The sequence below is a fragment of the Pagrus pagrus genome (genome assembly GCF_965226575.1).
Source record: "Pagrus pagrus genome assembly, chromosome: 2".
NCBI lineage: Eukaryota > Metazoa > Chordata > Actinopteri > Spariformes > Sparidae > Pagrus > Pagrus pagrus.
Genome location: NC_140186.1, coordinates 11,764,623 through 11,791,388, shown reverse-complemented (window position 1 = coordinate 11,791,388; position 26,766 = coordinate 11,764,623). Strand labels below are relative to the sequence as shown.

The 26,766-nt window shown below is 41.4% G+C and overlaps 1 protein-coding gene across 1 annotated transcript; it reads right to left on the bottom strand.

Annotated features, from left to right (window-relative positions):
- Positions 1-1,682: 1,682 nt before the first annotated feature.
- tbc1d9 (TBC1 domain family, member 9 (with GRAM domain)) lies at positions 1,683-26,477 on the bottom strand. Its single transcript, XM_084372456.1, has 21 exons — positions 25,560-26,477; positions 18,159-18,269; positions 15,356-15,474; positions 14,104-14,332; positions 13,097-13,358; positions 12,297-12,504; positions 11,471-11,677; positions 11,179-11,343; positions 10,601-10,751; positions 8,083-8,297; positions 7,868-7,985; positions 7,496-7,781; positions 7,219-7,348; positions 6,228-6,326; positions 5,993-6,061; positions 5,317-5,557; positions 5,144-5,209; positions 4,738-4,824; positions 4,155-4,223; positions 3,701-3,804; positions 1,683-3,599 (listed from the first exon to the last, which is right to left on the bottom strand). Exons 1-21 carry the CDS (start codon positions 25,678-25,680, stop codon positions 2,814-2,816), a joined length of 3,843 nt encoding a protein of 1,280 aa, XP_084228582.1. The 5' UTR covers positions 25,681-26,477; the 3' UTR covers positions 1,683-2,813.
- Between the last annotated feature and the right edge of the window lie 289 nt (positions 26,478-26,766).

Genomic DNA, 26,766 nt, shown 5'->3' with positions numbered 1-26,766 from the left:
GTCCAGCAAGCATCATTTCTTATAGATTAATCACTTATAGATTTGTTATGTGTCTGAGCGGGGAAGCCTCTTTTCAATCTCGTTTCTTAGTGAGCTGACATTGCTGTGATTGGTTAACCTGAGCCACAACCCCAGTGTGTTTGGTCTACAGAGAGAGAGAGAGGAAGAGAGGCCCTGTAACCAGGTTTAATATAGATGTCCTCCAGGAGCATGTTGCTTTACTCTTTCTATAAAGGACACAAACCACTGTCCACTGCTGTTATTAAATTCACTCTAAAAGTGCAATGTTTTGTTTGAGCAGGCTGTTTGTCAAGTGCAGAGGAGAGAATAGGAAAGAAAAGCCCCCATACCTGATGAAATGTGAGCTTGAAATGCAGTTGTTTTAATGTAAAGAAGAAACAGAAGCAGATGACAGTGTTCTCAGTCCTCTGGGAGAAAGATCCTCTGCTAAAGTAATTACACTGTCCCAGAATCTAAAAATACTTTTGTAACAAGAACATAGTGCAGATTTTTATATGCATTTAAAATTTTACTTAAAAACAACAAGAGAATCATGAGAAAATGTATGTATGTGTGTATGTATACATACATATTTTTTACTGGAATTGGTATATATTGTATGAGCTGCAACGATTAATCGTTTAATCATTGAGTCATTTTTTTAAGAAAAAAAAATCAGAATTTGTGAAAGCTTTGTGACCAAACAACTGATTAATCTGTCTTTTTTTTTCTCGTTTAATCAACGAAAGTAATTATATTCTTGTTGCTAATGTTTTAACATTTAAGCAGCATTTCCCTGTACTGTAGTTAGTCGAGGTGGAGACTATTTTACCTACTTGACTGGATAAATCTATAACAATGCATCATATTTTGTAAACTGATGAGGTTTTCTGTATAAAATCTTTATCCACAAAGTAATTACAAACCTTAGCTGTCAAATAGATATGGTGGAGAAAAGATGTACAATAGTTCCCTTACCTGGAAAAAACTAATTGTTCAAGTACCTTAATGTGCTTAAACACAGCACTTGAGTAAATGTACTTAGTTACATTTCATCACTGGCACTTAATTAATGTGAGTATGTCTAAGAAAGAAAGCTCAATTCCAACTCACATCAGTGAATCCACTTACATTTGAGTTACTGTAAAGCACCAGTTTCTGATTTTGTAAAAAAAATAAATAAATAAATAAAAAGGTGCCTGCAAAAGGAAGTTACAACGCTGTGTTTATGTCTGTGGAACAGCGTATTGATGCTTGATGATTCCCTCTGTTTCAATACTCATTTTCTGCAGAATCTATACCAGCTACACTTTCTCTCTTTTCTCCAACATACAGTACATTATTTTTAAAGGCCTGATTCAAAGAGAACAAAAACAAATGTTTCTAAAAAAATTGTGATGTGTAATGCTCAATACAGTCTTTCTGCTGTTTTCTGCTACTAGCCAAGAAAATAAAAAGTTGTATCTTGTTGTTATGACCTTAATGTTGAGTCCTTTTATCCCAGTGGTATCGAAAATGGCATTGAATACCAATAACTTCCAAGGTATTGTGTCAAGGTTGAAAATTCCAGTATCGTAATAACACTAATCATACTTGAAGTGACTAAAAGTACAAACCATCCTCCACCAGATGGCAGTAACACTCAGTGTCCTGCTGGTAAATGAAAAAGGCCCGAGGCGTCGTACTGTGCAGTATCGAATCAATCATACTGTAACTTTAATTAGATGGAGTGATACACAATGCATCAGAATCCAGAGAAGTAACTCCTGGACATTTAAAATAATAATAAAAAAAAATATTCACATAAAAACAAGTTGAAAACAGCAATGTGAAAATGTACAGAGCAAAAAAAGAAAAAAGGCAAACATTTGAGTCGGGAGTGCAGACAACAATAGAGAGGCAAATGGCAAGCAAATACATATTAGTGGATCACATTATGTTGTCAACATAAAGTGCAGGCTCTTCATTCAACAGCATCTTTTAGTGTAATCATCACATCTTAGCACACACAGCCTCCTTAACAATCACCTGTGAGTCGCTTTCTTTTGAGTGAAAAATGTGTTTGTGTCATTTTTCTGTTATCGTATAAGTTGTTTTGTATTTATCACTAGTAACTAGAGAAAGCACACTGGAGTTATTATTAGAAACATCATGTCGTGGAGTGAATGTCCAGGAAGTCGTAGATATGTGCATGGAAAAGAAAATAGTTTTTCGCTTTAGCTGAAGTAGAGTTTACACAGTTATATATGAAAATTCAGTTTGTTGTCGAATTTTCACAGCTTTGTTTTGTATGTTTCCATATCGTCATTAGATGACGGACTAAAAAGTGATTAACAACAAATGGAATCGTAAAGTACAGAAGCAATAGTTTGATAATGTTAGGTGATCGTACGTAGACTATCAATATCCCAGGTTAGGTCTGTACTGTATCTGTGGACATTTACATCTACATAGCCTAAGAAGTGCTAGAGATTACAATATTAACACCTATGCATAATGTCTTATAAAGTACAGCTACTACATGTTCACACTGATTTCATCGGAGCAAACCTTGATATTTATGTCCTGTTCCCTCTTAGCTGGACAGAATCTAGTGATTGTTATAATAAAAGTCTTTCACATCTGGTAAAATACATCACAGAGCAGTTTTTGGTCACATTCATTCAACTATCATACACTCACATTTTACATTTACCTTCATTGTCCTCTAAAATTCACTCAGACATTCAGACATTTTTACACCGATGACTGATAACCATGTTTCCCTTTTAAAACAGTGAAAGTCTTTATGTGAAGTCTCCGTTTAAAAGGCCTCAGCCGGATAGCGAGATCTCATAGTCACTCGTTGACAGCCGAGGGCGCCCAACTTTACGCACATTCTTGGCGTTGGTTATTCGAGCTGCCACCTCCACTGGCTGCTCAAAATAGTGCACCAGAGCCTGCTCGGTGAGCACCGAGGCCAGGAACTGCTCAAACGTGATGGCCCAGTCTTTATCGATGCTGGTGCTGTGAGGCAGCCCTCTGTCGTGGGGTCCGCCGCCGTGAGGCCGGTTACTTCTCTCCCCGTTGGAGTCGCTGCGCACCAGCACCGTGTCGTCTGCAATGTCCTCGCACTGCAGCTTTTCATCCAGCTCATGGGAGCCTGCGCTGAGCACCGAGTAAGATGACATTGAGGTGTCATCTTTGGTTTCATCATCCGAGATAAGCATGGCGGATGATGTGCCCATGTCTTTGGGAGACGAGTCCTCCAGCTTGATGTCTTGCATAGGCGGCAGCAGCTCGCTCCCTTCGTCTTGGCTCGGCTTGTTCTCCAAATCTGCAGGGACGAAAGCGTCGATCTGGTCCTGCTGCTGGAACGCACCACCAGAAACGGCCTCCTGGGAGGTTTTAGGTTCGGCAGCATCTCTCCTACACATGCTCGGCTCTGGTTTACCCTCTGTGATGAGCTCCTTTCTGCCAGAGGAGGAGAAGAGCTTTCCCACCTCTCCCATTTCCAGCAGCAGGCTGGTGACTGTCGCTGTGGCGTGATAGAGCTCCTGTTCTGCAACATCCTCACTGAACATGCTGTACAGCGTCTTGCAAAGCTCGATGAACTGGCTCTGGAGGACAAAAACAAAAGATGTCCGTTGTAGTTTACTGTAACTACTGAGTTTTCACACAGTGTAGATAAAAACTGACACATAGAGGGGTGAAATGTTACCTGATTGAGCTTGGGGAGGTCTTTTGTGTTTTCTCTCTTAGGTTTTGTCTCTTCGTTCCACAGTTTCAGGTAATGGCGGTATTCAGGAGTGTTCAAAGTCTTCACTGTGAGATGTACAAATAACATGTTAATAACCTTAATGTTATTAACATTAACAAGCATTTCAGTCACATTTGGGTTTTAGATGCAAACAACGTCTGCCTGTTTGAAGTCTGAATATAATCTTTCCTCTTTTCTTTGGTATCAAATGAGTACAACTTGTAGTTGCCAGCATGTTGGATATATTCTGTATTCACATGTCGTTTCAGAAATCACACCCATATTTTTCTCAAATAAAATTTTATGTGACGTTAAAATAAAAAATGTATTTGCTTCTAAATTAGTTTCCTTGGCTTTTAATCAAGACTAAAGGGCAGTTTATATTTGTGTTGCGATACCCGACTGTGCCGCTTACCTTTTTCAGTCTTAAATGTAACTCGGACGAAGCCGTCATCCTTCTCACTTCTGCACTTTGAGTCATGACCTGCGGAGGGAGGACACTTAAAATGATTAGATCATCCAATTCCAATAGCTACACTGAATGTTCAGCACCCATCTTTTGGCAGCATCCTCCATGTTTTGAAGGGAAACATATACTGTTTTTCATTCTGCCTGTTCCTGATCACTCAAAAAGTTAACAAGATTAATTAACAGCTTTCATATCACATCAAGGTATTTGAGGCAGTTTCTCTCCCTTCTGCATATTCAACACAGGACACTCGCTGTGAAGAGTGCTTTACATGCATAATTTAACTTTTTTGTTTTGTGCTTTCACCACTGTCAGCGTTGGGAAAACCTGATCTAGATCATTTTTATTTTATTTTGAGTTTGTTGGTGTTGTGGGTGGGTTAAATTGGCTATAAAAATGGCACAATGGTGAGAAGGGGGGGTTTAAAGACTGGAGCACCCTGTATGGTGTGGGGTCATAAAATGTTTGTTCATATATGATTATGCACGTGCAGTAAGGTGATATAATAAAGTGTGTCTCGGGTTCTTACCGATAGACGTTTCTGGAGTGATGTCTTCAAAGAAGTACTGGGTGGCCTCAAAGGCAGAGTCCGGCTCCTCCTGTTCATGGCTGATTTCTGGCAGACAAGAATTTAAAATTCTGTCAGCATTTCATTTGGCTTGTGAAAACATTTTGTGAGCCATGTTTCATGTTGTCCAAATTATGAACATTTAGCAGTTAAAAATGTTTTATTTTCTGGCAGTGATCTCACAAGGAAAACACGAAAAAGTTAATCCTGAGAAAGTGATTTGTCTGGTGAAGCGAGACAACGAGCTCAAAGGCTTTCTTCTTCCCACTGAGCCACCTCTTTTCTGTAGAGCTAATAATCCAGCTGCTCCGCTTAATACATTCTGCAGTTTCCTCAAGACGACTGAATTGCATCGCTGCACACTCACCGGGTATGACATGCATCTTGTAGAGGAGCTTCAGCTTCTCAGTGAGGTCCCCGTGACACAGAACACCTAAAACACAACGACAAGCGTCAGCGAAAGGACACATTTGAGCTGCTTCCATCATGACTGCGTAAAACGTCAAGACACACACACACACACAACCTCACTCTACTCACCGAGGCCATTGATGAACTCCCGAAAATTGATGAGGGTATCTCCGTTTTGGTCAAGGAGACGGAAGAAGCGCAGTGCCAGGGGGTCTGAGTGGGCTCCGTTGGCCCAGGGGAACAGCAGGTTGAACAGGCCTTTGAACTGCTCCACGTCGATGCGGTACTGCTCCAGGTAGGGCAGGCTGGGGTCGTGGCGCTCTGTGGGGTTGCTGCTGCCGCCCCAGTAACAGCTGGTCAGGTGCTCCGCCTGAGGAGGGGAAGAGAGGGGTGAGATCTGTAGCATATTTTATGCAAATCAAGTAAAATCTAAACATGAAAAATGATTACAACATGGTTGAATTCTGTCATGTTTGGGGAAATGCAACACGTGCTTTGACAGTATCTTTGAAAAACAATTTCACCCTTGACTAATTTGAATCATTACGAACACCGTTCCATTAACAAAAGTGTCAAATTAAATCTTCACGAGTAGCAAGAGGAGAACAACTGGAGCGCTGATGTCCAGGCCTTGAGGGCGGCTATCATTTATTTTCTCTGTAGAGGCTACAAGACTTTCTTTTCGATTTTCCCGTCTATACTTCACTTCAGCGCGGTGGCAGAACAGTGAGTGGGAGCTGGAGGTAAACAAACAAGGTGCGATGTGCGATGATCCCACAACATGAATATGTAAGCTGTAACTCACCTTGAAGAGCACATAGAGCTCCTCCAACTCATCAATACTGAAGGCAGTCTCGGTCACAATTGTCCTGACCTGAAACATACATTTAATCACATTCATTAAAAATATAAAATAGATAATAATGTCAGAAATAAGAGACTTCTGAAGATGTCACTGTACAGTTGAAAAAACTGACTCTTCCTGAACATTTGAACAAACTAATTTCTGTTTCTGTTACACAAGGTCAGTGGATTCTTACCACGTTGCGTTTTGTTGTGTCTTCAATGGTTTGGATGACCCGCAGTCTCTGTTTGAAACGCATCTGTTCGATCACATCTGCACGGATTGAACCAAATTTCTGGCACAAGAAGGAGAAACGGAGAGATTGTGAGAAGATTAAAATTAAAGCAGCTGCGAGAAACATATTTTTTTGTTGGTGGACAAAAGCTGGATGAGCACCACCGCCTCCTCTCAAAAAAGATTTTCATCTGGCTAGCATGCGCATTTGTTTTGGAAGTGAATGAAGAAGTTATTTTTCTTTCTTAAATGAAACAATCATGTATCCCTTTTTTGGCTATGTGAGATAAATAACTGTAATACGACGATTGTTTTAGTAACGATCACGCACCTACTTCATATGTATGCCTACAGCAAACATAACTGTACTAGTAATTTTTTTGAGTTATCATTATCTTCTAGTAATTCAATGTCGCAATGATAATAAGCCAATAGCAAGTAAAGCTTGGTAGCAAGGCCAACATAAAATATTAATTATATTAAGCCTGTCGTTTTGATGCTGTCTGGTTATAGAAATATCTGTTGCCATACCACCAGAGCAGCTTCTTTTCACAGGCTGAGAGACTCCACATCTTCAGCACATAAAAAAAATGTTTTAAAATCTTCTTGCTGATGGTTTTGCTCATGTAGGTCATATAGAGGCATCAGTATTAAATTTAGACTGTTTCATAACCATTAAGAAGTTTGTTGTTGCACTTCTAAAATCATATAAACTAAAAACATAAACGACTGAATTGAAAGTTGCGACATTAGAGCTTCCTTGAGAAAAGAAACGAGTTACTAATGTTCAGATGAAGGGGGAGACAAAACTGGATATGATGAGTCACACACTCAGATTTGTTGTTTTTCCCTTCATGTCTCAAAAAGCAAAAAAAAAAAAAAGGAAAAAAAAGACCACAAACAACAAGAACTAAGCAGTTTTATAGACACACATTATCATCCAGGTTAAATACCTCATAGGAGCTGCGGACCAGTTTAAAGATGTCGACCTCTGGATGTGGTTCTCCGTTGTCTGTGAGTAAGGAGTGCAGGTGGGGGATGGGAGGGAGGGGGCTGTCCTTATTGGTCACACTGTCCAGGTATCTGGAACAGACGCATGACAGATATGTCAAAAATGTCAGAGAGATGGGGAAACAGTTTGAAGGTTGAGTAATATTTGTGTTCTGGCACTGACGAATGATGAGAGAATAAGGCTCAATAGATATTTCATCCCTCTTTTCCTCGTCTTACCTGCCCAGTACGGTCATGGCCTCTCCATCATCTTTGCAGCCCAGCAGCTGGTGGATGTTGGCATGCAGCACGGAGAGCGCCAGCTGAAAGATGACCTTGATGCCGTCGTAGAAGAAGCAGTCCACCACCACAACCGCGCTCTCGAACGGCATGACAGACAGGAAGAGGGTGAGGAACCAGGAGAGCGAGATGGTGGAGATGACCCCGAGGTCCTGCATGCAGTCGTATAGCTGAGGAACGTACTCGCGGGCCAGCTCCTCGAACACCCCCTGATCGACTAGAGCTCCTGGGGGCAAAAGAGAGGTTGTTAAACAAATTGAAAAGTGTCAAATCAAACAACCTAAAAACACAGACACACATGCACATACTGACCTACAACCCTGGTGTTGTAGTAGTCAGGCAGCATCCTCTCACAGAGCGCCACAAGCAGCCAGAACGCCTCCTCTTCTTTGGCGTAGAGCAGCAGCACAGATGTTACAATATTCATAGCCTGAGGTGTCGAGGGAGAGGATGAAAATTCAAGTGTTGTCAAGGGCTGCAAGGTTTCTGTCAGTTCACGTCAAAATAAAAACAAAGGGTGCACGTACCTGACAGTATCCGATGTTTGGGTTTCTGAATGCGTAGGCTGTGAGGACCCTGCGGAGGGCGGCGATGCCCATCTCATTCTGAAAGGCCGGGTGCTCGGGGAGAGAGCGGTGCAGGTCCCTCTCGATCTCCTCTGTTGCCAGGTTGTATTTGCCCATAGACTTCTCAACCAGGTCCTCGTAGTATCCCGGGTGGGTGGCCATCTCGTTGATCGCCCCTATGAAAAATACATTAGATTTAAGATTTAAAACAGCTTGTATTTTGTATTATCTTACATTTTTTCATTGCCTTTTATTGTTGTTGTGCCTTTTTTATTACAATTACTTACTAATTAGCGAGGCTACTTGATGTGATTTGATACATAAGCCATCACGGTAAACACAAAACTGATCCTATCGGAATTTCACTTTCAGAAATACATTAGTTTCATTATGTATTTCAGTCACCCATCAGCGTGCGAATCACACTCTCATGCCCTACATCTTGTCAGCAATCTGACGCCTTCACGGAGAAACAGTAGACTCAACGAGCTCCCTCAAAAGATGCTTTACAATCCTCATTGTCACATCAAGGTTGTTTTATTTTGGTATTTCTGTCTTAAACAAAGTCTCTTCTGATTTGAAGAGAGCACTGAAAACATTAAAGAGTTCATAATTTTATTTTGGGTCACTACTAGAATAGGTTTAAAGGCTTTAATGCTCAAAAAACACATCAGTTTTCTCATACTGTCCAGTGCTGCAGCTCTGTATTCCCCCTCTGTCTGAAACGCTCCGTTTCAGCTCCTGTCTCTTTAAGGCCCCCCGTCCTGAATACTCTGATTGGTCAGCTCACACACACCTGAACCAGCACCGCTAACAACAACAGCGCATGTGTGCTTAATATATTCTTACATGTCAAACTAGCTTCGAGACATTCATTATGCAAATGTATGACATGGTGACATAGTGTGATGTCACAAAGTCACAATATTAAAAGGCGGGACTACTGACGGGGTGTTTCAGGAGCAGTGTTTTCTGTGGGAGAGAGGAGCTACTGAGGGTCTGTACTTTGGCCATTTCAAGATCTTAACATGCACAAGAACACATAAAACACTGAAGGAAAGGATAAAAGTGTAACAACATAATAGGTCTCCTTTAAGTTTGAACTTGGAAATAATAAAAACATTGTAAATGCTGTAAGATGAAAAATTGTTCACTGAGTAAAATGTCGAGTTAACCAAATTTGACACAGATCCATATTTTACTCTCCACAGTTATCCCAGTACCTCAGTAAACCAGCTCATTGAGCTCACCAAACCAGTTATTACACCCTTTGTTCTACAAACAGACACCAACTAGCAATGTTTCAAATAAGCCTGGTAAATATTTTTCCTTTTAAGAGATTAGAGGAAGGAGAACTCCTGAGAGAATGTGCAGGTAAGTGTGACTAAGGTGAACAAAGTGCAGCTATGACAACAGCTGAGCGAGTCATAAGTGGGTCACTGGGGAGAGAGGGGGAGGGAGGAGCAGTTTGTAACCTGGCTCTGCTCAGGTGAGTGTGAGCACAAGCTGCTGCATGACTGTGCCTTTGAACAGGAAAGTCTGGAGTTTGTTGCATACCTGAATATGTTAAAGAATGACGGTCACCAGGTCTGCTGACTGTACAGACTGCAGGTGGTGGGAATTTTACATTCAACTGATGCTTGGTGGCCAAGTTTAAAATGTTGTGTTCAAGCACTGATGGAAAATAACAAGTGTAAGTATGCTTTCTGAATGAGCCGTTTCACACAAATTCGAGTGAGTTCATTTTTACTTCTGCAAACCCCATTTCCTCCGGATATTCAAAATAACTTCTGTCATGTCAGCAGGATCATTACTGAAAGTGACCAGACTGCTTTTCTCTTCACTTTCTCTAGTGAAATACTGCATATTTTACCTCTACAGGGTTGGTAAAAAACCTTCAGAAAGAAACAATCTGAGAAGAAAAATGATTTATTTTCCGTTTAGTGGCTGAAATGTGAGAAAGCATTTGTCATTTTAAATGAATGCCTTTGCTTATTTTAAATAGGGGGAGGTGGGCAGGCACATCTTCAGATCTTGCCGGAGGCATCGACTAGGATAAAGCAGATTAGTCAAATTTTTTTAGTCTGAGGCCTGACAAGTCTTCAATTTAATGTCAGTGAATGTGTTGTCAACAAGATATTAATGCATCAAACATGCATTTAAGATGAATCAGATGTATACATTTTAAAATAACATCATGAAAACGAGAATAAAAATTATTTGTAAGCTAGATGCAGGGCTTTTCTTGGGCGTACATACTTTATAACATTACAAAACAGAGTTTGTCAACAGGGTTTCTGTCGATTCATGGCACCTGCTTAAAATATGCATCACGTGGTGTTTTGATCAAGTGTGAGCACGTAGTATGCAGGGTGTGGTCTGCATTCAGTGCATGACTGAATCATTTGCAGTACTGTATGCTCAGTGTGTGCTCTGCTCAGCCCGTGTTTGTCTCAGGCTTCCCTGAGCGTTTCCTCACCAGAAAATAGCAGCCAGAGCTCTCCTCTCATGCTCTCAGGAATCCCCTTGAGGACCAGCTCCTTCGTCTTCTCAGTCCGGTACATACACACCCCCTGTCCGTACTCTGTAAAGTGGTTCTTCCACGCTTGCTCCTTCAGGAACTCCTTCGCCTGAGCAGAGAGGGAAAACAATTTCATGAGATGCAGTGGCTCAACCACAATTACTGTAATCCTGCTTTAATCCTGCACTAAAATACTTTATTTTTAATAGATTATTTCTTGCACACTCAACAAAGCATGGATGCTGTAATACTGTATAATGCAGAGTCAAGTTCCCATTGAAGTGAAGTTAACAAAAAGGCTTTATTTACACACAGTCTTGTGGGAAAAATATTCATGCTAGGTTGCAGTTGGAAGCAATTCTCCATGCAGCTTATTCTCTATGCAGTGTAATGGTGTGTGCAAAAAATAGGATTCAAGAGGAGAAATGGTCTTTAAAGGAAGCTGAATAAATTAGACACAGAGTCATATCGTGCCCTTCCCTGCTTGACAAGATTAAATGCTTTAAATTGTACTCGACAAAAGTGCATTAACCCACCAGTTTGGGATTGAACTCCTCAGGTGATCGGCGGCGGTACATGGTCATGAGGGCCTGCGTGGCCGTTGGCACGCTGCTGTCGTTCAGGTTAAACGTGCGCTCGCTTTCTGAGCCCAAAGAGGGCTGAGGGCTGCTGGAGAGCAGAGATCCGTGCTGGGAGTAAACCTGGAGGAGATGCAAGTTATATTTAGGTTTTTAAATGGACACTGTCGCCACCGCTGGTTGGATTATTCAGATTATTTCCTGGATTTCATTTTTAAATCACAGTATAGTAACAGAACCAATGTTTCACCTCGTCGTCTGAGCTGTTTAGGCTGCCGGTCAGCTCCCTCTCCAGGTAGATCTTGGAGGTGGTCTGCTGCAGGAAGTCAGAAATCCTCTGGACCAGGAAGTCTCGGTCCTTCAGGTTCGCAAACAGGAAAGTCATACGATTCTTGGTGCTGATGGAGAGCGGGCTGGGCAGCACGTTGGAGCTGTCTGCCTTCTCGACAATTGTCACCTGGAAGAACATTTATAATCACTGTTAACTATATAATAAATAATGAATAAACAACAAGCAGCTACAGATGAACAAAAGGGTCAGAAATCAACATTCTCATTTAGGACCAAACAAACAAACAAACCATCTTTACATGCGTCGAATGTAGCCAACTTATAAAATATGTTGACTAACCTCGCAATGCAAATTTTAAAGAATTTATTTTCCTGATAGTCAGCTGCCTTGAGAATCGATTAATCATATATGAAATATGTCTGACATTTTTTCTTATGGATTTACAAACACCTGGTGAAACCCAGTCCAGAGCCGTCTGTAAACAAAATGGTTAAATGTTTGAATGTGATTCAGCATGACAGCTGCATTTTGAACACAATGTTTGTGTTTGTGTGTGTGTGTCTGTCTGTCTGTCTTGAGCAGATGGGTAGTGACAACCCCCTACCAGACAACATTATCAAACACATTGACGTGTCTTAGCGATTTACTTCAGCTACACTGCAGTTTTGATTGAAGTGCTGAAAAAGACAAAAGACTAAACTACATTTCTTTCAATTATAGTAACTCTGCGTCTATCAGCATGCAAGCGTCTCATAAACAGACACATTTAGACAGAGCGACTCACCTCTCGTAGCGGGATGATGAGGCTACACAGCGTCTCTTCCTTGCTGGTGAAGCAGATGTAGTTGGTGGAAACAAACATCTGTCCCAGGATGTGCATCTTGTTAAAGGGCGTCCACAGGGTGCAGTCTGTGTGTCCGTCCAGTTTTTCATCTTTGGGGAGACGGAAGAGCGCCCGGTAACGTTCGCTCTTAGCTCTGGCATCCAAATCCCTGAAAGGATATAAAACGCACCGTAACGAATCATATTAGATGAGGATTTGAGGTGGAAATAGTCACTTACATCCAAACATTCATACTTCCTCCCATGGAAAACAACACTGTATATCTAAAATACACCCTGTTAAATTTACCATTACAGTCCAGTGAATAGTTCAGTTTTCAAATGTTACATAACGTGGATAAATGAGTGATTTTAACAAGACAATAAAGTATCTGTGTAGATCAGTGAAGAGTTATGCAAGAGCAATCATACAACACCAGACGCACTGCAGTAATACCAGGTCATGCTCACATAAAAAGCGCTTGACCAAACAAAATTAGGATCTCGAGGCTTTTCTCAGGGGCTTCAGAGATCTACTAGATTTTAAAAGGCACAAGACTCTTTTATTTCCAAAACACGTGTTGTGCTTCTGCAGCTTTTACTAAAATATATCATGCAACACCATTTTACACTTTAAACCTCCGTCATAGTTAACCAACTACTCCACAATCCATAACATGTTAATGTTCAATCGACTGCATGTCATAAACGTGCTTCGACAGCATTTATAATTCACGAGCAAGTGTCCAGCTCTTTTCTTACCTCTTGAGTGCCGACACCTTCTTGGGCGATTTCTTCTTGAGCTTGGGCAGCGAGCGGTCCTGTTCGAAGCCTTTGTTGTCCAGGAGCTGACGCATGGCGATGTTGGCCAGCTGCTCCGCCAGCTTGAAGGTCTCGTTGATGTTGAGGAAGACGGAGAAGACGTGCTCGTTGATGCGGGTGCTCACCTTGATCGCGTCCGGCAACAGGAGGGTGGCGCTCTTCTCCAGTTGGGTGATATCGGCCCAACGCACCACCAGTTTGGCTGACGATTGCAAAAAGAGAAAGACATTAGCAAAAATTGACAAGACACGACAAACCAATGAGCTAAGGTAGCCCTCAGGACATGGTTCAAGACATGCAGGAATTTCACATTGAGAATGCACGAAAAATAAACGATGAAGGGTGTTGTTCCATTTAAAGTCATGTTTCATTTTTCTTAAAACGATCTGGGTATTTTAAAACAACAGCTTGACTTTATCCTGGTGGCTTTTTGCAGGTTAGGTTTAGGCAAAAAAGCCTGGTTGCTCATTTTCATTTGGTCTGGGTTTGTCCTTCTACTGGATCTGATTTGCAAGATTGCTTACAAAGACAATGAAAGCATTCGAATAGAAGTGGATTGCCGTTTTATGGTTGAGCACAATCCAAGATGAGTTGGCACAGAGTGAATATCTCTTTAAAATGTGTTTGGCTTCACATAAAGATGCATTTAAACTCATGAAACCAGGGACGATTATGTTGTGATTGTTAGTGAAAAAAATCTTTTGGAGTACCGGACCTTCATCTTAAGACTACAATATGAGAAATATGTAAAATACGGGAAAATGGACCATATATACTGTGCGTCTAAGGTGTAAGCTATAACATCTGTCAATAAAAGATCATGCTGCTGCCAAACGACTATTTTGTGTCAACAAAATTAAAATTGGGTAAAAATCAGAGAAATATCAGTATACAGAAGGTAACATATAGTATAGTAAATGAGGATGTGTTTTCAGAATAAATCCAACCTTCTTTTCCTAGTAAGTAGGAGTAGAAGCAGAGGTGGTTGATGCTGAGGTAGAGCCACCCCTGGCGCGGCACCTTGCCCTTCCAGTAGCTGCAGGAGTAATAGTTGACCAGCTTCTCCTCGTCCGGCATCCCGAACAGCTTTCGAAACTTGGCGCTGGCCTCCTTGAACTTGTCTGTGTCGTCGTCCTCTTTGACGTCGTGGTTCTTGTTGTACTCTGCGATGATCCCCTGAGGCGAGATGGAAAGAGACAGAATGAGGTGATGAGCCGGGACATGAAAGATTGGGATTGTGAGGAGAGGAGCAGCAGAATTTCAAACTCCACATTGTTATACGTGTCGAGCACGGCTGCTACAGTTTTGCGTGTCTACCTTAGCCTCATCTTGCCAGCAGCAAATGGGCGAAACTTCTTTCAGGTCTGGATGGGACCCCTAGTTTCGCACGGGAGATTTTTAATACCCTCTTAAATGTAACAGCAGCTGTGTCATTCTCTACACCGCTCTCCTTAAATAAGAGAAACTGCACCATCACCTCATAAATACGGATCTGTTTCACATCCCAAGGGCTGTCGACACCAAGGACTACAACGATAGCTAAAATTAAAACGACGCGAGTATCCACGCTGATGAATGATATTGCTCTGTAAACCGTGGCACTAAGCACGCGCCACTAAGCACTTCAGCTGTGTCGGCAGCTTAGGAGAATGGATATTGATGACCTGGTTCTGCTGTACCTTTCTCAGGGAAACAAAGAGAAATGAGGGAAGGGATACACATTCTGATGAGATAGGCAGTTCAACAATCCAACACTCAGAAGACGGAGAAGATCGATTATCCTTAAATATTGTTCTCACTTGGTCAAGATCTAGTAACTGATGGCTGTCAGTACATTGTCACGATGTATTTTCCTGCTCACTTTTCTGTATTTCTTTTTGGTATGATTATTTAGTTTGTATGCCAATTGTTACTGTCTTGAAACAATTTGAATTAATTTCAATTTAAGTCTTCATGTATTGTGTTTTTCTGTCTTTTCTTTTAAATTTTGTGATTCGTTCAATGTATTTATTATTTTTACATCCGTTTATTGGTATTGCAGTTATCAAACAATACAGACTAAATAAACATTTTACAAAATATCACTGCTCTGTTACTTGTAAATGCCAGATGCATCAAAGATAAAAGAGTTAATCTCAGAAATTAAACTTATTGAGGAGCGAACAGTGTAGTGTGTAGCTCTGATTTGTGATCAGTTACCTGGACCTTTCCTTTGACAAAGGTGGTAATGTCGTTCTCGTTCTCAAAGATGGAGAGAGTCTGCAGCAGGTTATGTTCCAGCCACTCCCAGTGCTCTGTGATCTCTTTGCGGGAGGTTCCTGCAGAGGAATGAGGAGGGACAGTCAGTGCACTCAACCGCTGGGTTCACATGAGGAGCATGATGGACAGTACCATGTTTCAGAAAGAACCGGGATTGTGATGTCGTGCTGGGCCACATGTGATTTCATTTATTTCAGAAATGAGAGGTATTTTGTATTATTTTGTAGTCTTAAACATTAAGCTGGGAGTTGAGGTTAAGCTGGACGACAGGCTGATGGTGGCAAAAACATCAGGGCAAGTCACATGCGAAGAGCAAAGAGGAAAGTGAAATGCACGTCATCCATTTTCTGTTTGAACAGAAACACTAAAATGACCATTTTGTGACTGTTATCAGCGATCAGCGAGGTTAAAACTGATTTTTGTTTTGGCCGCAGGAGAAATTGATTGCAGTAATGGCCGCCATTGTGCAGCATTATCCCTCAACACTGCTGCAAGCAGCCCTTCAGTGAGTGCACATTCAGTGAATTAGCCTCGTCTGGCAGACTGCTCCACTCTCCTGCTATCTCTGGGCTGAGGAATTAAGGACTGGGAGGGGTGGAGGAGCAGGAGAGGGAGGCGAAGTAGGGATCAATGGCCATTTCAAAGCCAGGCTAGTCCTGTGTGGGCCTCCATTTCAGAAAGGGAACACAAATAGAACTCATTTCACGTACGGAACGGCTAAATTAAATACGTGGTTACACACACACCCCGTCTTCATTGAGTTTAAACCTGCGGCTAATTACAGCTTGACACCAAAATGTTTTAAAGCATCATCCTGGTTTATTTCTGTGCATTCCCAAAAAGTGTGGGTTGTATTTATTTGGCACTGAACTCCCACATATATGCAAATTAAGCATTAAAATAATGGTAGCGCAGAGAAAACAAAACATGCTGTACTGTGCTGCTGTACATGTACAAATGAAAAGGAGAACACAACAAAAACTCCTTTGTTATGTTTCACGCACATTTGCTTGGGAGTGATGTATTATTTAGTCAATCATCACATCGAACTAATTTGATGATCAACAAATGGTTTAAAAGGTGCACTATGTAGTTTTGGAAAAGAAATTCAAACCCAAAAATATAATTTTTACAATGTTAATAGAGGTAACACTACAAAATCAGAAATATTTAGTTTAAAGCTGCTAAAAATCTCTTCTTTGAAACTACAGTTTCACTGTTGAAAAGTGGTGGGGACATAAGGGCACCGATGAAAAAAATAGTTTTATTTTAAATGGTCTTCAACATATGTGATTTTAGACAATGCGATGTCCGAGAGGAAAAAGGGAGGAGACATTAGAAACTACTTGAGCAAGCTAACGTACAACTTTCTGTGTAGGCTTCAGCAAATAAGATGCAATGATCTTAATGTCTGAAACCTTGTAATCAGTCCATCTGATATATTACATTCTAATTAACATCTTTTATCTAATGAACAGTTTTTCTGCACGTGTTAAAGGTTGTTGATTAGCCTTCGTTTATACTGTACTGCATGTAGCATCATTTCACACCAGAATCAACAGCAGCCAGTCACAAAGGAAGGTGCTAATGGAAAGCGATACATTCTCATTCGAACACTTCTTGGTGCAAGCTAGTTTTGAAAAACACTTTTTTTTTTTTTTTTTTTTTACAAATTATGCTTTAAGAAAAGGGATGCGGCCATTTCAGAAAGGGTCCCCATCATCCGCAGTGAAACGACACCGATTCTCAACCAGTAGCTCAACTAATTTAAAAAAAACAAACTGAAACTGATTTCGTGTCCTCATTGATATTTAAATAATAGATAAACAGCTGAAATAGATCACTAAATGTAAATCTGCTTATGTAACTCCATTAATGCAAACTTAACATCAACGGTTCTTTTGTATGAAAATATCATTACATCCGCTTTTATAAGATTAATAGTTAAACATCAAGTCAGACATTAATTCAAAAATGATGAAGGGGTACTTGACTTAATCTGACTCGGATTTGGGGGTATGTCTTACAAAAAATGTTGGGAAGCATTGGTTTAAGTAAGTTTTAAAGCTAAAATGCCAGAAACGTCACTAGTTTGAGCTTTTCGACTGTGATAATTTGCTGCTCAGAGAAAACAAGCAGTTTAAATACAATATGTCAACTTCGTGGAAATAAATTGATCAAGAAAATAATTATTGCAGCCCTGGTCTTGTGTTGGATGTGTCACAGCTTTTCTTGATATATGGAGGGGAGGATAATTTCATTTTCACACTAAAAATGAAAACAGAGTGCTGTTTTTAATCAGTGTCGAGTGTTGCTGCAAATTTGCATGATTTACTGCCACAGACTGCCTATGAAGCACTCTGCACACACAGAATATGCAGATTACATCACTGTGAACGCCAGCCGATGACAGGAAATTATAATGAAGATCCATCAAGCTGAAAAAAGTAACATTCACTGATATTTGAGTATCGATTGCTGCACACGTTCCTGTAATCCTGCCCTTTAAAACCACTGGGGCATGATGTAATGCTTGGCATTCGGCGGCTAAAAGGCATCATGTGTTGTGTGGTGGCTGGGGGAGGGATGTGCAGGGGATTTCAAATACAACGGTGTCTACAGTGGAGTAACTCATACCTGTATAACTGAAATGTGCAGATAACAGCAGCTTAAAGCAGATTTCAGTGGCTTCCTTTGCTTTGTTTTCTCACAGTTTTTAACCCAAGTGTTAAAGTCCACATACCATGAGCAATGGTCCAGTAAACTAACGAGTCTGGGGTCTGGTACAGGATCCGATACGGGGCCACTCGAGCACTGGAGTCCAAGACGACGTCCAGGGTCCCAACCAGCAAACCTGAAAGAGCCCAAAATATTGTTATTAAAGAAACACACACACTTGAGATCTGTTTAATAAAGAACTTATTGTGTCAGTCCAAAAACCAATAAACACGTCACACTCTTTAATTAGCTGATAATGCAGGTCAACTTATAGATTTGTTCCACTGTGAAACAGAAGCACCACAGACATGTAACAACCATAAATGACCATGTGAGATGCAGAACCAATTAAGCGCTTCGACACTTTCGGACCGTTTTGTTACGCTTCAGAAAAGGGGAAACTCATGAGGTCTTGTGGTTTATGGTTTGAGTGCATGAAAAAACACCCTGTGGCTTGACATTAAATGCATCTGTTTACTTGTTCAACCAGTTATCTATATATATCCTGTGTCACTATGTCTTAGACTGGTTTGATTATGTTGTATTTGGACACCATAACTAGATCCGATTGTCTTATTTGAAGCCAGTTGATGAATGAAGGCCGACAGCAGAGAGTGTGACAGTAATTGAAAGGCTGAGAGGGTGATAAAAGATAAAAGTCACCTGAGGAAAAGGATGAATGTGCTAATGGAAGGAAATAAAGGTTTAACAGATGCCAGAGTTTCTCTGTACAGGAAATAGATGCAATTTTGTGCAGGTGCAGTAACATGCCAAGGAACACGGAAAACAAAGGCAGGAAAAGAAGACAACAGCTAGCAAGGAAAGCATGAGATGCTTCCAGGATGTTTTCAGCTAATATTCACACTGGAAATGTGACAAAGCGAACTCAAACCGGGCAGCTTGCGTACTGAATACAGAAAATCTTTGAGCGTGCTGTTGTGAACAAAGGAAAAGCTGGGAAAACATACAAATAATTAAAATAATTGTGGGTGGTGGTGAAACAGCTCCAGAGAGAAATCTGGAAAAAGAAATATCGCTTTAAAAGGAGACCTATTGTTCTTTTATGTGTTTTCTCCTTTCCGTCAGTGTTTTATAGGTTATTGTACATGTAAAAGGTCTTGAAAGTTAAAAACCCCATAGCCACTGCCAACGGGAGCTCCTCTCTCCCACCGAAAACTCCTGAAAAACCTTGTCATAGTCCCCTTCCAGTCTGGTGGTACAACACTCAAACACTCAAAAGTTTACTTTGTTTCATCCTCGTTATAATGAATCTTACATGGCCACAAATAAAAACATCACCTCAGGAAAAACTTCAGGAACACAGAGCAAAGTACGCTGGAGCACATGGACTAAGACAACAAACACTCTTCATCAGAGTCAATAATGTCCTGCTCTGAGAGCACCGCGGGCTTTCAGCTCCACGTGAAGCAACTGAAACGTGTTAAAGGCCTTCCTTCGTCTAAGACACATGACCTCATCGCCACGCATCCTGCAAAAAGCTGTTTTTAAAAAGAGAAATAGTAATAAAAATATGTAACAAAAGGCAAATGCCAGCCAGATCAAGATCTTCTGACACTATTGTAAGATCCCTTTTTTTATAAATGACTCACTCACATTTATATTTGCAGAGGACTAGATTTTGCTGCTGGCTTCTGATGAGATAATCCTTTGATCCTTTATTTATGACATTATGACTTTGTTAATTACTTAACTATTAACAACTCACCAGCCAAGAGATTTTCACAGCCTGGAAACCCAAAAAGCTGTTCTAAATAATGGCTTAAAACTTATCCGAGAGCAGTCTCAACTGAAAAACCTTTTTGGAAAGGGTTCCTAATTAGAAAGTGGGTCCACGCTCCGTTGCAAGTCAGCTCTATCTATTGAAATGTTGACACCATTTTCCAAGCGGTTGCAGAGCTGTCGGTGACTGTGAACACTCTCCTCGGTGTGGAGCAGGTATACGTTCAACTGCCATGAGAGACGGGTTATTTTTGTTCAGCAGCTCATCAGGGCAAACACTGTATGAGTCACACAGTGAGAGGATGAGGGGGAGGAGGGGAGAGAGAGGAGACAAGTGAGGGGAGCTGCTGAAATGTTTTCTTATTTTCAGAGAAAAACATGTCTTGATAAAAGACTCACTGGCCCTACATCTTTTAATAACCTTGGACTACAGCTACAGTCCCTCTACTTGTCTGTCTGTCCAGTCATGTGCTCCTCTAGCAATATCTCCATTGTCCTCTTGACATTACATCTTGTTAGTCCCTCCAAGCATTTTATGCAAAACAGCAACAATAAGAACAACGTGGCCTCAATAAATAGCTGTATCTAAACCTCACATACAGTTTGAAGTCTACTGACATGCCAAAGGTTACTGATCCCTGCCATGTGCCATGAGAACTACCATGAACACATTAACAAGATATTCACTTGTGTGTGTAACCACTTAACTCCGTCCACAGGGCTGAAGAAGTCAATAAAAGAGACGTTCTGCTTAATCAGACTGAAACTAATGAGTTAATACAGCCTGACACTTTGGTTTCGTGCCTTTGTGACAAACATAAAGCTGCTGTTGAGTGTGAAGACAACTTCCTCTTCGACAAGAGACAATCACAAGGTTAAAAAAAAAAAACAGTCCGAGACAAAAAGTTCAACAGTTGCTCACACGCTGACCTCAGAGACGGTTCGAATGTGTTCAAGCAGCTCTTCCCCTCAAAATGGTGACACAGCAGTGCCAGCATTTAAACTTCAGGTTCAGCCCACGACGTGCGACCTGAGGTTTAACGCAGGAAACTGAGGGGTTTCGCACAAGAAAGGGGACCACCAAAGGTGTAAGACCACTTCACATCCACCCTCTCTCTGCTGATATAAGTGAAACACCTAGAAAGTGGAAAAAAGCTGTTTGTTTGTTGTTTTTTGTGCAACCGGCATCCCCGAACATCACATGCCACTGCAGAATTAACTCATCAAACCGCGTGTCTGCTTTGACAGAGGTGTGAGTGGGTGCACAACCTACAAAAGACAGCTGTAATGGCACATGTTCTATTTATTATTTCTGGGGAGAGGGAGGAAAACACTCATGTTGTGAACAGAACAAGCTATGAAATCATGTGACGCTTTGTGCTCTATTCGCAGAAACAAGGACACAGTCATAGCTGAAAAAACAAAACACTTCTGAAATCAACATTACTGTTTTTCACTCAGTGGAAGAACGAGAAACCAAACCAACAACATGAGAAGAAAGGCTTCTTGTTTTCCTTTTTTTTTACATCCTCTTTCTGCCAAAAAAAAAAAAAAAAAACAGCCTGGGGGGGGTGGGGGGTTGCTGTGCACACAAAGGGCCACATCTCCCTCAGACTTTAAAATCAATAGTGTTTCAGATTACAGAAACCTGAGATGAGCCTGGATCGTCCACATATGCAGTGAAATGCATTTTTACAGCGTCTCCACATCTGTGTCTCAACACCCGCTGACGTTAAACGTTAAGTCATGAAGTTCAGGATCACAAGGTGGCCTACAAAGAAGACAGTCAGTATCCGTCTGACATGACACACTTCCAACCGAACGTAAAGTAATTACCAGCTGGATTGTGAAATATGGTTTTGTTCAGTGACTCAAAGCATTGTGCAACTTTAATGCTCTAAAACTCATTGTGTAACAGCTGACACAACGGCCTGATTCAGAGTTTATTTACAGTCTGATTAACGCAAGTTTTGTTCTCGTTCCTCCTCTGAAGATACTGACAATATGTCCACAAAGACACTTTGATGTGACACTTCCTTTGTGTCCCTTCAGCTGTGCCTCTGCTCCGTCCTTCAAACTACTGTACTGTACATGCAAACTCATTTGGATAAGAAGTGACTGTTAAAGCTGGCAGATTATCAGGTTTAATGTGTCACGCAAATTACATTATAACGCAAAACTGAGCTGGTACATCCCACAAGGCAGCTCTGTGAGGTCAAATGGTACGTTTAAGCCTCTTTTAAGCGTTGTGGGCTTTTGTTTCAAGCAAAGTTACAGTGTGTTCAGGGAGGCCGCTCCATGGACGTAGGTGCTCCTCGTCTATTTTTGAGTGGAAAGACAGATAAAAGACAAACTTTAATTGGTTGAAATAAAAAGTTTAAAAAATCTCAGTATCATTTATAGAATTACTTTTCTAGCTATAGGTGTAAAATCATGACGCAGTGGGTTCGTTTATCATACAAACACCATTAATGAACATCATCTATTTTACCATACAAGCTTTTGAGTCTGTGAGTATGTAATTTCTGTAATTTCCCTTCAGAAATGTTTCACTCATGAGGTAATGATTTAAAGTTTTATAACATGACGTTTGGTCACGCTCTTCGACTTCCTTTCTCACTATGCCGTATCATCTGATGCCTCCTCGGGAGTTATGGCGACAGGTGACCAAATGAAATGCACCCCGAGTTAGCTTGAGTAAAATGTTTCTGTGAGCATTACTGGAAGGAGTCAGGAAGATGTGACTAGACAATAAAATAAAATATAGAAAAGCATCAGCTTGTTCTTAATGCGGGAATGTTATGTATTAGGTTACTAGAGAGAAAAAGTGCTCAGGGAGTACAAACAAAATGTGATGAAGATGCTCTTTGGTCGGGAACACTGAAGTTTGAAAAAGCCAAAAAATCCTAACTAGAACACGCATTGTCAATATTTAATATTTAAATAAAGGCTTTTTAACCTTTCTGCCAGAGGAGTGCCTTGGATCTTTCTCTTTTTTGAATATTAGATTACGATCCAGGCCAGAACCCTTCAAACGCTCTTCTGTTTGACTTTGACAGAGGCTTTTGGAGGAGCTTGGATGGAGACCAATGCTCTATTTCGGATAAGTTCAAAACCCCCGAAGGAGAGGTACATCAGATCCTTCACCCTCTCCAGACTTAATTACTTCTTAGCTTTCCTTTGGAGGAACTGCATATGTTCCACAACTGTCCATCTCTACTCATGCAGCTTCTGTACAAGTACACATGTGCCTCACTGGCCCTCTTTTCCAGCCCCGTTACAGATGTGCCCGACTCTGTATGACGCTCCTGGTCCTGGTGCTACTGATGATCTCCCCTCTCCCTGGAAGGAGTGCTGGTGAACAGTGCCAGTGTCACTGGACACCGAGTGCCAACTGGCACACAGTACAAGCCAGCAAGCTCAGCATTTACATAACAATGACATCATCCCCCAGCACCACTTAGCACACTTTGTGTTGCCACAGTAAAGACTCTGCAGAGACTGATGAGGAGGCTGCAGACCTTAATTTCAATAAACACACATTTTACATGCTGAATCTGTTATATATGTATGTCAAGGGCCACAGCTAACAATTACTTTCACATTAGATTAATCTGGCGACTATTTTCTTGATAAATCGAGTTGTTTGGTCTATAAAATGTCAGAAAATGGTGAAAAATGTCACTGTTTCCTAAAGCCCAAGACAATGAATAGCAGAATTTCATTGTTATTATTTCTCACCCCTGTAATTATCTTACGACCCTGTAGATTGATGTTGCAACCCCCTTGTGGAGGCCCTGACCCTCAGGTTGAGCACCGCTGATACTGTACATTTCTCAAAACGTCAATTGTGAAAGCTTTTATGGATATCAACCTGACTGGGATGTCTGTTTTCTTTTAGTTAATGTAGTTAATTAATACATTACAAATTCAACACATTGATGGACAAGTCTTTTAAATGTAATATTACTATAGAGTAATGGAGGCCAAATACACCCAGAGATATTAAAGGGGTAGCTTTTGAGTTATAAACAGCAAACAAATGTTGGGAATGCTGGAATATAATCACGAAAATATATCATTATCATCAACAAGATTGATATGATTGATGGTTTGATTTTATCCCTATCGCCCACTCCTGAGTCAGACTGGTCCTCAGCGGCGGAGATTTAACTCGGTGATCATTGACACTGACGGACAAATTCTCAGCAGGGAACAGAAACTGAGCTGATCAACACTGATCAAACATGGAGGTGTCACTTTCACAAGCAGTGAATGCCTCGAAATAATCCTCATACCCACTGCTGCAATCTGTGATATTTGACTTCATACACAGCATGTTAAATATAAATGGCTGTACACACAGTAAGACGCTGAGTGGGGCGACTGGTTTGTGGTAATTTAATTAACCATCTCCACCGAGGAGGTTGTGTTTTCACTCCTGTCCTTTTGTTGTGTTTGTTTGTTGGTTTGTAAGCAGGATTACACAAAAACTGCTGAACGGATTTCCACTAAACTTGGATGGAGGATGTGTCCCGGCCCAGAATAGCGCTCATTAACTTTTGATCTGGATCTGGATAAAAGGGACGGATTTCAGGATTTTTTTTCTCACTTTCTTTAACGCTGCCTGTTAGCACGTTTTTTCATTGATTTCTCAGTGAATAATGGATGAATCCTGATTAAAAAACAGGCCTCCAAGTTGATGCAGATCCTAGATTACGGTTAAGCAGTTATAGATGGTTTAAAATTGAGGGTTTGATATCCGATTAGGCTTTATTGAATTAGAGGGGACTGTTGGGCCTTGGCAAAGTCGGTCCTGCTTTATTACTCGAGCTTGAGGCCCTGCGTCAAACTCTGACCTTCAATATTTAAACTGAACATGTATTATCATCTCCTCTATGTCCTCAAAGACATTGAACAGCATCTTGAGGAAGTGCCTCGCTTTGTGACAACCTGCAACCAGCTGAATTCAGGTCAAGGAATGAACCGATTTTCTAAATTCTGAGAGAGAAAACAGGACATCAGGCTGTTAAACTGTCAACCTGTCCCTCCTCCTCCTCCTCCTCCTTCTCCTCTCCTCTTCCTCGTGCCCCTGCTGCTTGACCCATTTTGGATGAAATAGCAGGAGGGAGGAGGAGTTGGAGTGAGAGAAGGGAGGAGAAGAAGAAGAAGAAGAAGAAGAAGAAGGGGAATGATTCAGCATGAGCGAGCAAACAGACCATGTCCCTGGCTGGTGGTCAAACAGACTCACTGTTGTTGTGCCATTAGCAGCTGCACATGAGCGGCCACTGCCATTATTTGCATTGTGGTGATGTTTTAAAAGCTGATTTCCCTCGCAGGCAGTCATTCTAATAACATGATATGACCTAATCTCTGGAGGAATGATATGATCAGACAGTAGGTGTGCTGGACTTTGTGTCTCGAGTGGTTTTGTTTGACTGGTCAAAGGTGCAGCTTTCTTTAAGAGTGTGAATAGATCAATCAAAGTGAAGGAAACACACATGACAGTCACATCCAGGTGAAAGGCCACCTGTGGCAGTTGATTAGTCATGTGATCCTCCTCACATTATCCGTCCATGTGGCTCCTGATCAACACAACACACTCCACCTGACCGTCATTATCAGTAACCTTTGGATTTACACAAACATGAATATGTCTTCTTTAGTGATCCATAACAAGACTCACCCGCCAGTCCTCCGCCTCCATCCCCGTGGCCTTTCCGTTTCTGGAGGATGAAGTATGGATTGGCTCTCTCGGTGATCCATAATGCGCCCGCCAGTAACACATCTTCGGGACTGACCCACATAATGCTCCCGTGTTTTTAAGGGAACATTGAACACACAGGACTGCTGATGGCGACCATCAAACTGCTCGATGATTAAATGATTACAAAACACCGATGGAGGCCCGATCTCCTCCTTCCTCGACCCTTCAGATTATCGCCTACTACTGGATGTCCGAGCGATAAAGTAAGACGCGCATGCAAGTGTTGCTATAATTAAACCCGTCGGGCAGCTCGGCCTGCAATATGGAGCTCCAACACCAAATGTCTCCTCCTTTGCAGCGCCAGCCCCCAGGCTCGTTGAATAAATGAGTCTCTCGGAGGTTTGGCAGGGCAGCCTGGCTCGGTGTGCTGCCGCACGGCGCAGTGCTGCTGGATCAGTCTTTGTTGTGCATGCTCCGTGGCAGGTGCGAGCCCGTCGGTGGCGGTGTCTGCGGAGAAAAACGCGTTAAAGGTGATTAAAACGAGCGGCAGACAGTCTGTATGTTCTCCCAGGTGCAATGTCCGTCCGCGTGATGAAGCGTAAAGACGATACTAGAGCAGTTAACCCGTCAGTAACACAGCAGTCCTCTCCTCCTTCTCCTCCTCAGCTGAAGCGCTGCCGCACGCAAAATACAGCGAGCGCGTCACGGGCTGGCCATCGCGCGACGTCAGCGGCAGGAGGAGGAGGCACGTGGGGAAATAACACCTGAATTCAAAACTAAACTAACTAACCATCATGAAACTGTTGGTACACTTTATGTTTCTTTAACTTTCATGTTTGGATCATTTTGATGATTTCTGTTTTTGTTTTTGTTTTAAATGTCAACCTCGGCTCATACTATGTCTGTAATACACTGTGTATATTACAGACAGACAGTTAAAACTGAATAAAACTCATTAAAACTATTCATGATATATGTAATCAGGCTTTCATTCTGTGGTCCTGGATGAGTTTTTGTAATTTTTTACTATTTTTTCACTAGATAGAGCCACTTTTTGTTCATATACATGCTATTTCCCTTGAGTTCTACAGGGAGCTTCGCCTCATAATAAAACTGAACCCTTGTGCAACTCATAAAAGACCACGTTTAGTACAAATAAAATATTCCATGTCAAGAAATGCCATTA

Coding starts and splice junctions, on each gene's coding strand:
- tbc1d9 (XM_084372456.1), bottom strand. CDS start 25,680: ATGTGGGTCAGTCCCGAAGATGTGTTACTGGCGGGCGCATTATGGATC. Junction 18,270..25,559: donor TGGAGGCGGAGGACTGGCGG/GTGAGTCTTGTT, acceptor GGGCTCTTTCAG/GTTTGCTGGTTGGGACCCTG. Junction 6,062..6,227: donor ACACAACAAAACGCAACGTG/GTAAGAATCCAC, acceptor TGTATGTTTCAG/GTCAGGACAATTGTGACCGA.